A 17226-nucleotide genomic window follows, 5' to 3' on the forward strand; every position below is an offset into this window, starting at 1 on the left:
ACCATCACTGACTCACAAATTTCATCCAATACAGGTCAGGTGATGTTATCTCTGATTTTAACCCACGTTTCCCTCAGTCAGCAGTCACTGAGTGCCCTGCACTGTCAGAACACCCAGCTCCAGCCTCAGGACCTGCAGAGCTGCTGCTGAACTTGAAGCTCTTCACCTGTCCTGTCAGCTCAGGAAGTGTTTCCTGCCCAGCTGATGCACCTGCACACAGGTCCCACCTACACCAGGAAGGTTGGGAGGCCTGGAACAGAACGCCAGGGGGTTGTGACTTGCACTAAGGGACAGCAGCAGAGAGCAGCTGTCACACAGAGGGACAGCCTGGCCCTTGGATCTGCTCCTCCCAAGACTCCACACAAACTACAGCAGGGACAAAGCACCTCCAGCTCAGGGACTCGCTGGCACTGCCACCCCTGCCTGGCACAGGGCCACGGTGCTGCTTTCACAGGGCTGACAGTGACAACATCCACGAGAGCCTGAGCCAGGATAACCAGCCTCAGAAACTGGGACTCTGGATGTAAAGGAGGTCAGGAGCCAGGATGGGAACAGAGCAGTGGCCCCCAGCTCCCCTCATCTCCCTGACTAGAGGAGCATTAGCATTCCTTCAGGCTTGCACTCCTGAGGATTCCAGTGGTGGATCCACAGAGGCTGCACAACCAGGAATTCACTCCAGTCCAACACTGCCCTGGAGCCTGGAGACTCCCTTTTCTCCTGCACCCCATGGCTCTCCTCCCTCACACACTCAGGCATCCTCTGAGGAACTGGAGCCTCCCTCAGAGCACAGCATTCAGGATGCAGTCCGGAAGGTTTGATCTCTGCTGATGCATGAGGTGCTTCCCAGCAAGATTTGCAGAGATAAACGCTCCTGAAAATGCCAAAAGGTTCGATTTCAATCCTGCCTTTTGTTCTCCATCTGTCCCTATTGATCTTCACTGAAGGGCAAGTCCAAGGAACTCAAATCCAATGGACCTGTTGCTCCATTAAAAAGCCCAGCTGCCAGCTGCAATGACTTATGTTATCTCTTACAAACTGTTTTGTCACCTACACAAGCTAGGAAATGTGGCTGCAGGGAAATGGAACCACCTGATGCCAAGGAAAGTAATCCTACCATGGACATCAGCCCACCTGCAAGCACAGAAACATCCACTGCTCCATCCTGTCTTAGGTTGGAAGATTTAGCTGGGGATGTGCATTCTATTGCCATCTGTCAGAGCTGGGGCAGTTCTCTGCTGTTCACTGGGCACTTTTCTTTATCTCTCCCACAGCCAATCCTCCCTCCAGGAGATCTCTTCTGTTCATGGCCACTGAGTGTCCCTGCATGGCTGAGAAAATTCCAGCATCCCATGGGGAGAGGCTCTGCCCAGGGGAGCAGCCAAGCATTCCTACCTGGATCCAATCTGACCTTGGAACAGCACAGCAGCCTTTGCCCACTGCATTCCCAGAGGAGCAGCTTTCTTCTCCACTGCATTCCCAGAGGAGCAGCTTTCTTCTCCACTGCATTCCCAGAGGGAGCCCAGGCCCATCCACAGCAGCCCTGGAGCTTCAGAGGAAAACTCCAGCCTTGTCCAGGATCCTGCTCCAGCAGAAGCACAGCTGGCACTGCAGGAGGGCTGAGCCCCCATGGAATGGCACTGCTGCCACTGCCCTGACCCACAGCCTGCCAGGGCCTGTTCTCACTCTGGCAGTGGGGTTTTTTTGTTTGGTTGGTTGACTTTTTTTGTCTGTACTATTGCATTTGTATTTTTAGTTTTCCTAATAAAGAACTGCTATTTCTACTCCCATACCTTTGCCTGAGAGCCCCTTAATTTCAAAATCATCATAATTCAGAGGGAGGGGGTTTACATTTTCCATTTCAGGGGAGGCTCCTGTCTTCCTTAGCAGACACCTGTCTTTTCAAACCAAGACACATCCCCACCCCAAATCCTGCCCAAAACCTCTCCACATCCTGTGGTTGCCCCCAGAACTAAAGGTGGGAACTGCCTGTAGCCACACAAAGAAAGCAGCAAAGACCAGCAGCACCAGAGAAGCTCAAGGAATTACCAAGAGCAGGTGCAGCACTGTCCTTGGGAGAGGACCACACCTCCACACCCCTAAGGAAAACATCCTTGTGTTTGCCAGGCTCAGCTGGGTGGGAAAAGGCGAAGGTGTTATCAGAAACACTGGAGGGGTCAGGGCTGGGATTGCTCCAGTGCCATGGGAGACCCCAGGCACCCTTGTCCCACATTCTCACCTGCCTGAAACTCCAAAGCCATCAGGGCTGGGATTTCTGCAGGAAATCATTAAAGCAGCTCCTTCAGCAGGCAGTAAATAAATGTGAACACTTTTCAGGGAGACTCAGAGCCAGGGGAGTCTCTGAAGCTTTTTACCTGCAGCTGGACAAGAGGAAAATGTGACATGGGGAGCAGGAGGATGAATCAGTTCTCACAGAGAAAGCTGGTCCCAGTCAGGGCACGCAGCTCAAGCCTCTGCTCATTTGGTTCAGCAAAACCCAAAGAGAATCAAGAACACCCTGAGCTGGAAGGGACCCACAAGGATGATGGATCCCAGCTCCTGTCCTGCACAGACACCCCAACAAACCCATGCTGTGCTGCTCTGCTGCTCTTCTCACAGAGCCCCGGAGCTGAGCAGCAGTGGGACAGCCCAGGTCAGCTCCAGTTAAACACCCCTGCTCAGGCTGCACTGTTCAGCCCTGGGAAAGGCTGGGATGTGACTCAGCTCCTTGCAGCTCCCCTCTGAGCACCAACACCCCGGCAGCTCCCGGGAGATGGGGGCATGGGCGCTGCTGCTGCCGCTGGCATGAGCAAAACAAGGAGAGGATCCCTCGGTGCCATGACCGAAGCAAATTACAGCCCTGGGCATGTCTCCCCTGGTGTAGCCAGCTCCTTTAAGCAGCCTTTTATCCAGAGGGTTTCCTTTATTCCGAAAGGTTTGCTTTTCAAAGAGATGTTATCCCAGATTAAAAACGCTGAAAGACACAACAACAACTAAAAAAAAAAAAAAAAAAAAAAAAAAAAAGGTGATGATTAAGCAACAGACAAAGTGTGCAGCTGTGAGATAACACAGCATCTCAGGGGCACATGGCTGCACCCCCCATCAGCCTGGGAACCTCGTTATCACTCCCAAACACAACCTGCACACTGCCTTTGGAATTACAGCCTGCAACAAGCACAAACAAAAGCAACCTCCAAAAGAGTCTTTATGAAGTGTAATGCACAGCTCAAGGGAGAAGGGGGTTCAAACTACAACTCCCCAAGCTTGCTCCTTCAAGGAGGGATTTTTTTCCCCCGTTACAATACATTTGCATCTTTTATCTATTTACAGCTCAGACATAAAGCATCAGAATGCCAGCGTTCATTAACTTTAATCACTGACTGCACACTTTTGTGTTGTGCCGTGCTGTTGTACAACAAAGCTGAGAGCAGGGAGTGTCTAATGAGGCTTCAGCTCTTTGTTCCAGCCTAAAAACCTCACACCAGCACCAGGCTTTGCCCCTGGCTGTGTCACAGCTCTACCTGGAGGGCACAGAGCCAGCTGGGGAGGGCAGGTAGCTCTTGCCTCTACCCCTGGGGCTAATCTTAAAGCTTGATTTGGAAATCTCTGTTAATATTTGGTGCTTTTTTCTTCAGTTACCCAGATTTGCTGTGGTTCCTCTTCCCCCCTGACAAAATCCACACAAACCCCAGTCAGGGACTATCCTGAGCCTTCAGCAGCTTCCCCAAAGCTGCTTCTGGTGACCCAGGGGACAGCACAGCTCTGGGCTTGGGCACTGCTCCCTGGAGTCAGCCTTCTCTCAGGTTATACAGGTGAGCCTCCAAAGGCTTTTCCTGGGCTACAGCCACATGCCACAGAAATTGTCCCTCACTCCCACACCACTGCTCCCACAGAGGCTGAAAAAATTCCTTCTTGTTTAATCACAGCCTCCAAAGTCACACCCACACAGCCCCATCCTCTGCTTGATCCTCCAGGATTCATCTCTAAATCTGAGAGCTCATGAGGAACTATTTTCCTGTAATTATTTTCCTGTAGAAGCCAAATCTATTTATTATGATGACTTTGTTTGTAATATCCAAAGCATCAACTCTGCAATGCTGCTATTGCTGCTCAAAATGATTGCCGACCATTAGTGGGAACTCTGTGACAATGTTATTGCCATTAATAATTCCTGGCTGTCACTGCAGCTCCTCGAGGATGCTGAGAGGGAGCACATGGTCCCAGAGATATGTTCTGGTTTGTATCATTTCTTTTACATGAGAAAAGTAGATTATTACACGCTTGGGAGGAGCTCTTCATAAACATCTGCCAAGTTACCTCATTATCTTCCTTCAAATCCCTCCTTAAAAATCTCATTTGTCATGAGGCCTGCAAAGCCTCAGCAGCAGAACACTGGCATTATTAACTCACACTCCCAGCTGATGGCACCACCTCAGTCCCCACCCCACTCTCCTTGTGCACCCAGTGTTTCTGAGGACAGAACTCCTCAGGGATGTCCAACCCTCAGCACAGCCCTGGGCCACCATGAGGGACCCTGGACACTCCTGATTCCAACCAAAGCACCCTCGGGGTGGGATGCAGCCTAGCTGTGCCAGGAGACTGGAATTTTCCCACCTTGTGCCCAGGATGTTTGAATTTGTCCATCAGCTAGGGTCATCTCCCTGCCTCTCCCTCCCTGGTGCTGCACAACACTCCAACACAACCCTGGCAGTGCCCAAGGCCAGGCTGGACAGAGCTGGGATGGTGGAAGGTGTCCCTGTCCATGGCAGGGGTGGCACTGGGTGGGCTTTAAGGTCCCTTCAACCCAAACTTTCTGGGATTCTGTGAAATGCCAGAGCTGGAAGTGCTTGAACACAGTCCAAGCTTTGGGCACCCCTCTGCCTGCCCTGCCATCCCCCCAGCCCTAACCCTGCCCACCCCAGCGGTGCCCTGTGATCCCACAGTGGGTACAGGGATCCCACCCTGATCCACTGCCAGCTGCAGCCCTGGCCTTGCAGACGCTTTAGGAAGGATTTGTTTTGCTGTCCTGTGCCTTTCCAGTGTCTCCAGAGCACCTGGCTCGCCACCAGCCTCACACTGAGTGAGGAAGAGGCTGGTCAGAAACACATCCTTTGTGCACAGCAACGAGGGGAGAAGCTCAGTGATTATCACCAGTGGCTTCTCTTTGAAAGAGTTCTTCTCTTTGCCCCTTTAATAGGATAAAATTTGGAGAAGGAGCCTCTCATTGTGGTATTTCAAGCCCTCCAAGTCCTGGGCACTGTGGGATACCCCAGCAGCACCTCACCTGCACTTCCCCTTCACCAGCTCTGAAATCCCACAGCTTCACCGTGGACACCGTGCAAGCTCCTGCCCTGGAGCTGCTGTGATTCCCACCAGCTGAGGAGCTGCCCTCCTGATTCTTTTATTGGTAATTAGAACTCATCAGCTTTCTGTGGTGCTCATTACTGTGGTGTTTGAGTGCCTAGTTTTACAGCCTGAACAGCTCACTGTGCACCAGTTCCTCTCCTCACAGACTGAGCAGCCTCTCAGCTCCCTCTGGAAATGAGCTCTCCACACCCTGCACCCTGCCCTGCTCTTCCCTCCAATCACAGCACTCCTGGATTAATTTTTTAAAAATAACATTAAAAGGATGAAAACACAGCACAACTGAAGAAGGCAGTAAACAAAGTCACTTAACTATTTGCTGTCCTTCACAAGGATTTTTACTGCCCTGATTACCTTGTCCGAGTGGATATTGGGAGGAAAAGAGTTTGAAAGGTCTGAAGAGTCTGAAAATACTTCCTGCAGTTCTGTGTTATCAAAAGCCAGAAGGGAAGGAATGACAGCAGTGACTGAGAGCAGGTTGAACCAAAGGACACTAGTGTGTAATGTGGGAAACCAAACATCCCCTCCAGGCTGTGGCAGGGCCTGACCTGGACAGGTGAGCTAGGATTATTTTCTCCTCTTCCTCTTTCCTGTTCCAAAACCAGAACTCAGGGAATGAGGGTCTCTGCAGAGCACCAGCCACCTATAAAGCCTGGGATGGCATTTTACAACAGGGAAACTGAGGCACACACAGAGGAAACATCTCAGTTAACACCCGTGGGAGGTGCCCAAGCAGAAATCCCTCTGGGCTCCAGGCTCTTGTCCTGGCAAATATTTAGAGGCGCATATCTGCAATAACCAAAGTTGTTATCAGAAACAAGGATACCCTGAAACCAGAGCACCTGGATGGTACTGAAAGGAAAGGTCGGGTGGCTCTCTGGTTTCCTTTACCTTCCAGCTCTCAGCTACATTTTCAAACAACAGCTCTCTCAGATTTAGCTGTGGTTTGACCCTGTTCCTCACCAGAGAAGCGGCAGAGAACTTTGTGCCAGCAGCATACCCACCCGCTTACCTTCTATGCCCTTCCCCAAGAACCCTCCAGGAGATTCCCAGAAACCCAGCCCCTCCTGGTGGAGCTGGAGCTGGCAGTGTGCTCACCCTCGTCGCTGTTGTCGTCCACGAGGATGATCTCCTTGAGCAGGGGGGCAGGGGTGTGGTTGACGGCACTGTGCACCGAGCGCAGGATCACCGACAGCGCCTCGTTCACAAAGATGAAGATGATGGAGATCTGGGGCAGGTCCTTCCCGTATTTCAGCTCTTTGCACCTGCAACACGAAGGGCAGAGGGGTCAGCAGAGCTCACAGGGCAGCACTTCCAGCCAGGCATATAGCAAATCCCAGGGCTGCCACCCCCCAGCTGTGCACTGCTGGGGACCCTTGCTGCCTGCAAATCCAGCCTCGAATCACTGCTGCTGGGAAGAGAACACAGCAAAGCAGAGCATCCCCAGGCTCAGAGAGCACATCCAGAGCTCACCTCACCTGTGTGTGGGGGAAGATAAGCAAGAGTAGCCTCCAGAACACAGCAAATGCCTCCAGCAGTTCAACGGAAGCCCCCCAGTCCCACTCTGCCCCAAGATTTACAGGTGCTCAGAAATGAGCCTTGTTCTTAAACAGCACTTGGGAATTTTCTTCCCATTTGTTTTGAAAAGAAATGAACATAAAATGAGGCTTGGTTAAATAGTCTCAATAGATGTTTTTGCTCTCTCATCACATATTCCTGAGCACACTCCTGTCTCTGAAGCAGTGTTGTGGCCTGGTGTCTTTGCACTCCACAGCCAGGATGGTCAAACCCAAACCCTTGTGATCACCTCCCTGGTTTCAGGAATCATTCCTTAACTCGGGCAGGGTTTGGGGCTGGGTCTCTGCTCACACAGACTTCAGAGCAGGACAAAAGCAGGAGCTCCCAGGTTTCCACCAGCACCAACCCTGGCAAGCAGCAGCTCCATGTTCCACGGACACAGCAGAGCTGGAGAGAGGGACATCCATGGAGCAGGGCTGGGGCAGCTCTGAGGGAAGGGGTGTTCCAGGTGACCCCCAGCTCTCCAGGAAGCACAGGGACACAGATGTTGTTTCCCTGCCATGTTTCATCTCAACTAGACACCTCCTCTTAACAGAGCAACTGTGGAAAGCAAACAGGAGATCTTAAACCACTTCCAACAATTTAATTCACAGAATCCCAGAATCCCTGAGTTGGAAGAGATCTTCAAGACCATCGAGTCCAACCCAGCCCCAACACCTCAACTAAACCCTGGCACCCAGTGCCACATCCAGGCTTTGTTAAAACACACCCAGGGATGGTGACTCCACCACCTCCCCGGGCAGCCATTCCAGAACTTTATCATTCTTTCTGTGAAAAACTTTTCCCTAATATCCAACCTCTATTTCCCTTGGTGCAGCTTGAGACTGTGTCCTCTGGTTCTGTCAGTGCTGCTTGGAGAAAGAGCCCAACCCCACCTGGCCACAGCCAACTTTCACGAAGTTGTAGAGTGATAAGGTCACCTCTGAGTCTCCTTTTCTCCAGGCTGAGCACCCCCAGCTCCCTCAGCCGTTCCTCACAGGGTTTGTGTTCCCAGCCCCTCTCCAGCCTCGTTGCCTCCTCTGGACGCGCTCGAGCGTCTCAACGTCCTTCCCAAACTGAGGGGCCAGGCCTGGACACAGCACTCGAGGTGGGACCTCAGCAGTGCCGAGTGCAGGGGAAGGATGACCTCCCTGCTCCTGCTGGTCACACCATTCCTGATCCAGGCCAGGATGCCATTGGCCTTCTTGGCCACCAGGGCACACTGCTGGCTCATGTTCAGTCAGCTGCTGACCAGTACTCCCTGGTCCCTTTCTGCCTGGGCACTGTCCAGCCACACCGTCCCCAGCCTAGAGCATTGCAGGGGGTTATTGTGGCCAAAGTGCAGGACTTGGCACTTGGATTTATTCAACTTCATCTTGGACTCTGCCCATCCATCCAGCTGTTCCAGGTGTCCCTGCAGAGCTCTCCTACCTTCCAACATGCTCCCAGCTCAGTGTCGTCTGCAAACTTACTAATGAAGGACTCAATCCCCTCATCCATGTCATCAATAGAAATACTGAACAGGACTGGCCCAGCACAGAGCCCTGGGGGACACCACTGGAGACTGTCCCCAGCTGGATGCAGCACCGCTCACCACCACTCTCTGGGCCCGACCATCCAGCCAGTTCTGAACCCAGCAACTCTCCAGCTTCCCCTATGATAAATCCAGGTGGGGCAATGACAGAAGGAGCCTCTCTGCCCCCTGCCCCATCCATCACAGATTAGACACAGAACACGAGCAGAGTTCCCAGAATTACAATGAATGTGCACGAAGCAAACTCTGCCCAGATAAGCAGAGAAAGACCAAAGGCAGAGTGACATCCCAGCAGCTCCTCAACTCCCCAGCAGTGCCTCTGCATTTAATTGTCCTGGGTGTTTCTTAGGCAACAGCAGGCATTCTTCAGACTCCAGAATGAGACTTGGAAGACAAAGATTTCCACAGAAACACAATTTTCTTTATGAATCTTCTTTAGTTAAACAAGTTTGCTGGGTGAAAACACAGTTGTGTTTCTTGATTTAATTATTGCCTACCCTACAGCAAGCCAAGAGCTCGACAGAAGGGAACCAAACACTGAAAAGGATATTCCAAAGGGAAAATCTTCCTTTAAAATGAATGAAAGAATGGTCATGATGGGGCAAAGTCACAAGTGACCCTGAAATCCTGCCAAGAAAGTCAAACTAAATTGACTCAGACATTAAAAACAGCTTTTGGTAGATGTTGGTACTTGCTCTGGTGAAGGTTGTCACAGGAGCAGGAGCGTTTCCTTTTAATCATTGCTCACCTCTGGGCAGCCTTCCCCCAAGGAATGCTGCAGGGGATAAAGAGCTCAGCCTGTGATCAAAGAGCTTTGGAAGCAAATCCAAACCCAGCTCTTTGAGGTTCATCTCCTGCTCATTGGCATTCTCCCTGCACCACTCCTACCAGGGTTCTCCCTCCCCAGCACTGAGGACAGGCGGACAGAGATCCAGGGACAGAGATCCAGGGAGAGGAGATGAGCCGGGAGGGCGGAGTGGGAAAGGCCAGCCCACAGTGCTGGGGCACAAAGCTCCAGTTCTCCAGAGGAGAGGCTTTGCACCAACACCCTGCTCTGGTGGCTTTGGCTTCCACCACAGAGCTGGGAAGGCAGCAATTTTAAAACAAATTAACATCAAATTTGTTGTGTGCCTCCCATGGGGTCCCTTCAGTGCTGGTGCCAAAAGCTGTAGGGTGAGCGATGCTCTGCCACAGCCTGCAGCTCCACAAAGCTTCTTCCAGTGGACAAACCAGCAAATATCCCTGCAAGTGTTCAGGAAAACACCTGGAGCTGCTGGGCTGTCCTGGGACAGACTGGGGAAAAGGGCAGAGCAACACTTGAGCTCAAACATCACTGGGAAGGCCAGGGAGAAGCTGCAGGAAACAGCGGGAATGGTGAGGGCACGGGGTGGGAAGTGCTGGGCTTTGGGTGGTTTGGTGCTTTGGGCTTTTTCTTTTAAATGTTTGTCATAGAAAAAGGACTGATCTGGATGCTTTATCCTTCAGCCCTTGTGCAGACAGAGGCACAGGTGTGACTGCTTCACTGGGGAACACTCAGACCCTGCAGGGAGGACTCAGCTGCGGCACAGCTGAGGCTGCCCATCGCTGCAGCCCCCACATCTCCTCACTTGCACCCTCCTGCACCCTCAGGAACAACACCTTGCCCACCCGAGAGGCTGCCTTTCCTTCAAGGGTGGGGAGGCACAAGATGGGAAATCCCTGCTGCTTTCAGAATTTCAATGACAGCCCTGAGGAAGAGCACAGAGAATCCAGCACTGACCCCAGGTGCCAGCAGGAGCTCCAGGGGCTCAGGGAGAGTCCCAGGCAAAGCACCAAACCTCAGCTGAGACTCCTGACACCCTCTGCCCACAGTTATCTCCCTCAGCCCTCAGCTGTGTTCCAGCCAAGGTCCTTGGAATGCAGATCCCAGGCCAAAATACTTAAAATTCAGCGAGACCTTAGAGCCCTTTCCAGTGCCTAAAGAGGGCCTACAAGAAGGCTGGAAAGGGAATTTTTGCAAGGACAAGCAGTGATAGGATAAGGGGGAATGGTTTTAAGCTCAAAGAGAATCATATTGGGAAGGACTCCTTCCCTGGGAGGGGGGCAGGCCCTGGCACAGGGTGCCCAGAGCAGCTGTGGCTGCCCCTGGATCCCTGGCAGTGCCCAAGGCCAGGTTGGATGGGGCTTGGAGCAGCCTGGGACAGTGGGAGGTGTCCCTCCCTGGGACAAGATGGGCTTTAAGGTCCCTACAACCCAAAGCACTTGGGCTTGTGTGAATCTCAGGTTTTATTTCTAACACCCAGCTCGTGCTGTATCTGGCCAGCCCAAAGCAAGTCTTGTTCCAGGAAGCTGAATGTTCAGGGGAACACTCCCTGCACTTGAAAACTTCTACATTTAAATGAAATACAAGGGTCAGACCACCACAACACATTCCAGTGTCAGTGATTAGCTACCCACCTAAAGCCCAGCCCATCATTTGATGTTTAATTTAGCCAACATTCTTCATTCCATCAGTCCCAAAGGCTGTCTCAGAAAGTTCTCCCTGCCCATGGAGCAGGTGCTCTCCAGCCACGTGCACATCTGCAGGTGGCCCCAGGGCAGAGGCCCTGCCACATCTGCAGGACAGAGGTGTGGAGGCCAGTGGGCAACAGGGAGAGAGTCCACAGGCCCAGAGTCCAGGGAAAACCCCTCAAGGGATATCTACCCTTGTTAGGGTGAGGAAAAAGGCTGAAATCACCCGGTGTGAGCACAGCCATGCCTGTGCACCCCAGGTGTTTTCTTCAGGACGCTTCTTCACGAAGGTCCCAGCACCCTGAACAACGCCCACCATGACACAGAGGCACTGGGCCAGCTTGCAACCAGTCCTGACAGGAGAAAACTGAGGGAGGCTGCAGGTGGTCCCTCCTCATCCCTGCTTTGCTAGGTGGGAAACACTCCCCTGCAGCACAGAGCACCTGCCAACATCTGGAAATGAATCAGTGCAGGTTACGCAATTACATTTTGTCCCACTAAATCCTGCTCTCTCCAATTAAACCTAGGCTGGCACCTGCTTGTAGGATTTATATCAAAATATCATGAATCAGTAGTGGAAAGAAAGAGCCACCTCACAGTTTTGTCTCTCCTTTAGATCAATGAGGTATCAAAGAGGCATTTTATGTCCCATTAAATCATGCTTGAATATGTTTCATTAAATCATGCTCACAAAACTCTCCAAGTCTGAGGAGGCTCCCCATTAATTAAATCCAGTTCAGCACTGGATTAAATTTAAGGACCTTGCTGAGGTCTCATTGAGAAATGTTCTTGGCCTTCAACAGTGGGGAAAAAAGAGGTTTTCTCTGCATTGGTCCAAGGCTCAGGCATGAAGGGAGGGTGTAGGTGGAGATCAGGAAAAGGTTCTTCCCCCAGAGGGTGCTGGGCATTGCCCAGGCTCCCCAGGGAATGGGCACGGCCCCGAGGCTGCCAGAGCTCCAGGAGCTCCTGGGGATGCCCAGGCTGGGATTGTTGGGGTGTCTGTGCAGGGCCAGGGGCTGGATTGGATGATCCCTGGGGGTCCCTTCCAGCTCAGGACATTCCAGGACATCTTTTCTCACTTAGAACAGACTGAGGAGCTGCTGACTGACAGCAGTCCCTGCACAAAACAACTCCCAGCATCCTCCCCAGCTCCTCCTGCAGGGACACAGCATCTGGATGGGTGCAGAGGTGACACAACTCCTGCACTGTGACCACCACCACCACCTTTATTGGGTCCCAGATCTTTATTCTACATAAAGCCCAAGCCTGCAAACATGAGAACCTGCAAGGAAACCCACAAAACAAATGTATTTCCAGAGCACATCTTTTCACCTGAACCTTTGCAGTTCCTGGTTTATGTAAGAAACCATCCTGAAACAAAGGAAGGCTGAGAAGGGGAAGGAGGAAGCAGGGTTGAGTTTCTGCTGAACAGCTTGGCACACATCAGGCTGGATTAATCAAGCCAGCCAAATTCAAAAGACAAAAAGCATAAACCCCAGCTCTGCTCCAACGCGTGTCTGCCTGCTGCAGAGCCTGCTTTGAATCCTCTGATCGTTTGTTTTCTGCTCAGCACACAGCTGTAAATCCACTCTTCGGAGCAGCCAGTGAGATTAGGATGTTTATTGTCTGTCTCAGTAACAGAAAAGGGATATCCCAGCATTTACTGCCTCATGATCCCTCAGCAGAAAAATCACCTGGAAACACAGCAAATGCTCCTGGAGCACAGAGAGGCCACAAAGTGGCAGCTAACATTTACAAACCACCTCCTCCTGCCCAGTGATTTAATAAGATCCACTCTATCACTCAATTAACACCTCTCACCTGGGGCACAAAATGATTTCCATCAACCACCTGGAACTGCCCTGTCTGGCATCAGCCAAACCCCAAAGGTCTCTACACCTTCCCTTCCCAATATAACCCACTGATCAACAGCAATAAATGCAGATAATGGACACCTGGAGTGTGGACTGTTCCAAGACAACAAGAGGCACTCCTTGGCTTCAAGGACTCCTCACTCCTTAGCCTTCAGATCAGTCCCCACACAGGGGATGGGGACTCCCCCACTGGCCTGGGCAGCCCCTTCCAATGCCTGACCCCCTTTCAATGAGAATTTTCCTCCCATATCCAATCTAAACCTCCCCTGGCCCAGCCTGAGGCCCTTCCCTCTCCTCCTGTCCCTTTTCCCTGGGAGCAGAGCCACGCCAATTGTCCATCCCTCAAACCCAGGACACAAAGGACACCCTGTGCAGTGCCCACGTTCCACACAGGCTGGAACAGAGACACTCAGGATGGGCAGGCCCTGCTCTGCTTTGGAAAATACACCCAGGAGAAAAGGTCAACAAAATAACAGCAGGAAAACAGCAGCCTGCTCTGTGCAGCCCCTGGAACACACACTCCCTTGGCATGACACAGGAAGGGATGGCAGCACCCTGGGAGAGCACTTTGGAGCACACAGGACTGTGCTGTGCTCTTGGGAGCACACTTGTGGCTGGTGCAGAGGTGGGACCTGCTCTGTGCTGCTCACAGGAGCCTCTGAGGAGCAGAGTCTGTGCTCAGACTGGCTGATGGCCTGAGTTCTATCTCATAACTACAGTGCCATCAGCTCTGACGCTGCACCATCCCTCATCTTCCCAGGGATCCCCCCAGGGCTGCTCAGGATGTTCACAAATATCCCTCAGAGCATGAAGGGGACATCTCTACCCGTCCTTCCAAAATGCCACCAGCAGCAACCACCGTGGAGAGGGCTGAACACCTTGGGTCTGCAGAACACCCATGCTTTAGGGCTCTGTGCTGCTCCCTCACCCTCTGGTGCTATTCCTACAGCTCCTAATGGGGTCCTGCTGCACCCCTCTCCAACTCTGTGGGATCAGCCATCTCAGACAGCACACAGCAAGAATCAGACACAGAAATCTGTGCCAGCTGGCACAAAATGGACCCAGGTCACAGGATCACTGAGTGGGGATTGGTTGGAAGGGACCTTAAAGATCATCTCAGCCCATGCAGATCCTGTGTGCCTATGGCAGAATACAGGGCAGACAAAGAATGTGGTGGTTCTGATTATGGACAGCACTCCTCTTTATAAAAGTAGATCCTGATGATGGGTTCTTCAAGATTTCCTCCTCTCCTCCATATCAGAGTGCCAGATCTCCCTCCCTCCTGCCCCCTCGCCTTTATTTTTAATTCTGAGCACCCAGGAGCTCCCCAGTCTGGATCCTGACTTATTAATGATTTCTCTTTTGGCCATCACACTAAATAAATCCAGCTAACGTGCTTATCAGGAGCTTATCCCTTCCTGACATTTCAGTCTTGTAGCAGGCTCAAGGGTGTGAATATTTAAACAGGCAAATATTCTTTTGATCAGCAGAATAAATGAATTGTTACTTCCTATCCTTAAAACCATTGTGAACATTATAGAAGTGCTTGGCTGTGTTGGCACATCTTCCACAGGGCTGTGGAGCTGCTCCTATAAAACATGGCTCAGGAGCAGAGAGTTCCACTCACACATATTTAAATGCCTTTTCTACAATGAGCTATGGAACTACCACGTTAGAGCCAAGGGTGTGTGAGACACAGCTCGGTCAGAATTAGAGCACAAGAAGTGGAATTCTCCCCAGATTCCTATCCCAGAGATTGCTGCTTCAGGAAAACATCCGCTTGCAACTGAAGGAGTCACCACTGCATCTCTCAGCACTGAGGTTCCCAAAACTGAGAGCACTCCTCAGATGGGAAGTACCAGCAGTTTTACCCCATTACAGAGACAGAGGTCAGGACTCCTCCCATGTGTGGTGCAGGAGCCCACAGTGTGTCCCTGTCACCTGGCACTTTTCAGGACAGCACAAGGAATGACATCCACTGTACCCAGTTCTTCCACAGTAAGGCTCTTCATCATTCCCAGCAGGACAAGGCAGGGCTGGCCACAGCCTCCGCCCTGCATGACCAAGCTCCAAGGTCTCCTCATGGCCACATCTGGCCACATCTGGCCATCCACAAGCTGGGGGCTCCCCATTTGACAGGTCCTCAGGAGAAGGAGGCTGCTGCCCCCTTAACCAAGGCAGGAGGGATTTAAACACAAGATGTTGAAGTTATGATGCTCAGGGATGGTCAGCCCAAGGGGACAGGGGGTCAGCAGGGCTCAGGAGGGAAGCCTGCAGGTCCTGCTGCCTTTCTCTCCTCCCAGGCAAGGTAGATTGGGCAGGGAGGAAATTTAGGAGCATTGTTTTCTCTGTTTGTTAAAAAACAGTGCCCTGCAAACAGAGCTGAACTCTGAATGATGTCCAAACAGGCATGGACTGAAGGAGCAGGCTTTGAAAAGGCTGTCTGCAGCATTTGACATGATCACAGCAGAGGCAGCAGCACCCTGAGCTCCCTGCCATGAGGAGCCCAAGCTGTGAGACAAGGTCAGCTGAGTCCATCATCCCGTGCTGAGCAGCCCCTGTGTTTCCAGCACAGCAGGGCAGGCAGGGAATTCTCTGCTCCACAGGGACAGCACCAGATCCTGGCCACTGGCAAGGGCTGAGTGCTCACAGATGAAAGGCAGTAATGTAAAACTGTACATTAACAGTAAAGTGTAAATGAGCAGGGAGTTGTAAATTAACAGTGCATGTTCTGAGAGCCTCTGTTCGAGGCAGCTGCTGCTCTGTAGCTGCTCATGTAGGCACAGTCCTGGACAAGGTCATTCACAGACATCTCATCTTGGGCAGAAGCCAGAGCTCCCTTCAAGGTCAATGAAGTGACACTGATACTGCCAAAGGACAGTTTATTCCAGCCCTCCATCCCAGGTATATTTCTGTCAGGTAAAACACACTGAAGCTGTCTTTTGGGAAGGTGAAAATTCCTCCCCTGATCAGAGGCAGCCCCAGGCTGAAGGTTCAGACAAACATCAGTGAGGGAAGGGAGCCCTTCATGTCCCAGCCAGGGACTCCAGGGTGACAGTCCCACCAGCAAACGTCACAGCTGTGCTCAGGCACACTGGGATGAAACTGGCACTGCTGGAAACCTTCCCTCTCAAATGGAAAATGAAATCCTTGGTGCAGAGCCTGAGGTAGGAGTGTTTTACTTGAATAGATCTCACAGGAACCCAGGAGTCTGACATCCCCAGGACAGACTTGGGGCAATGAAGAAGAAAAGTGGCCAGCACTCGTGCTGCCTGGAACAAGGTGGAATGATGCCACTGCTGGAAGAGCTGGCATAAAAATGATGAACTTAAAAGGCACAATGGACTTTTAGAGACAGCTCTTCTTCTTTGTGATCACAGAGCCACGCTGCTGACAGCTTTATGAACTGGAAGATGAAGAGGTTTTTAAACCTTTCCCATTACGTACAGACATCACTGGATAAGTTTGTTTAACCTCTGCCAGAATTGGATCAGCCTCAGCAGAGGGGTGTCACTGAGCCCTGTCTGCCAAATTCCTGCATGGGGAATGTCACACAGGGATGGCAGAGCCCTCCCAGCAAATGTCACACAGGGAGAGCTCTGCCATGCCAAAATCCCAGAATTAGTACCAGGGAGAGCTGTGCCATCCCAATATCCCAGAACTGGCACCAGGGAGAGATCTGCCATCCCAAAATCCCAGAACTGGCACCAGGGAGAGCTCTGCCATCCCAAAATCCTGGAGCTGGCACCAGGGAGAGCTCTGCCATCCCAAAATCCTGGAGCTGGCACCACCACAGCGCAACCCAGCCCAGGCTGCTCACCAGGGCACAGTGACACACTGGTGAAACACTTGTACTACAGTGGGTGGAAAAGAATAAAAATGAGTCCCAAGCACTACCAAAAGGGTCAAACCCAGCAGATGGGGCTGATTTAGATCTGCTTTTCCCCTCATATTCCAGTGTCAGGTACCTGTTAACTGAATGCAATGAACTGCCCATAAATGCTGGTGCCCCTTCATGTAGGGGACATTTAGGATGGAGAATTAACAAACCAAAGACCACACACAGGCCTTCATTCCAAAGTGCCAGAAGTTTCCCTTTATTCCACAGAGGAAGCTCCACACCAGCCCTGCTATTCTGTGGAGAGATTTGCTCCTTTGTGGCTTTTCTGCTGTCACAGGTGACATCATCCACCTCTGCCAAGCAAAATACACAACAGACAGAACTGGGGGACAAAGGTGACCAGCTCAGAGCCCGAGCACACAAGGGCACCCAGTTTAACCCAGTGCAAAACTGCAACACCATGAAATACCTCACAGCAGGTAGGGGGGATCCAACCCAACACAGCCAGTCAAACAAAAGCTGAATTACCGCAAGGTTAAGAAAAAAACACCCCAAATAAAAATACTTCA

At 51.7% G+C, this 17226-nt stretch overlaps 1 protein-coding gene across 3 annotated transcripts in view; it reads right to left on the reverse strand.

Annotated features, from left to right (window-relative positions):
- GALNT17 (polypeptide N-acetylgalactosaminyltransferase 17) overlaps positions 1-17226 on the reverse strand; it is a 211827-nt gene that overhangs the window by 126694 nt on the left and 67907 nt on the right. For 2 of the 3 annotated variants that reach the window (XM_053961173.1, XM_053961174.1), the window contains exon 3: positions 6460-6626. In XM_053961173.1, the coding sequence (XP_053817148.1) occupies positions 6460-6626 (167 nt within the window). Of the gene's footprint in view, positions 1-2236; positions 2337-6459; positions 6627-17226 lie in introns of those variants that run through there. The other variant, XM_053961175.1, reaches the window with a different exon arrangement.

Source organism: Vidua chalybeata, chromosome 20 (assembly GCF_026979565.1).
Source record: "Vidua chalybeata isolate OUT-0048 chromosome 20, bVidCha1 merged haplotype, whole genome shotgun sequence".
Lineage (NCBI taxonomy): Eukaryota > Metazoa > Chordata > Aves > Passeriformes > Viduidae > Vidua > Vidua chalybeata.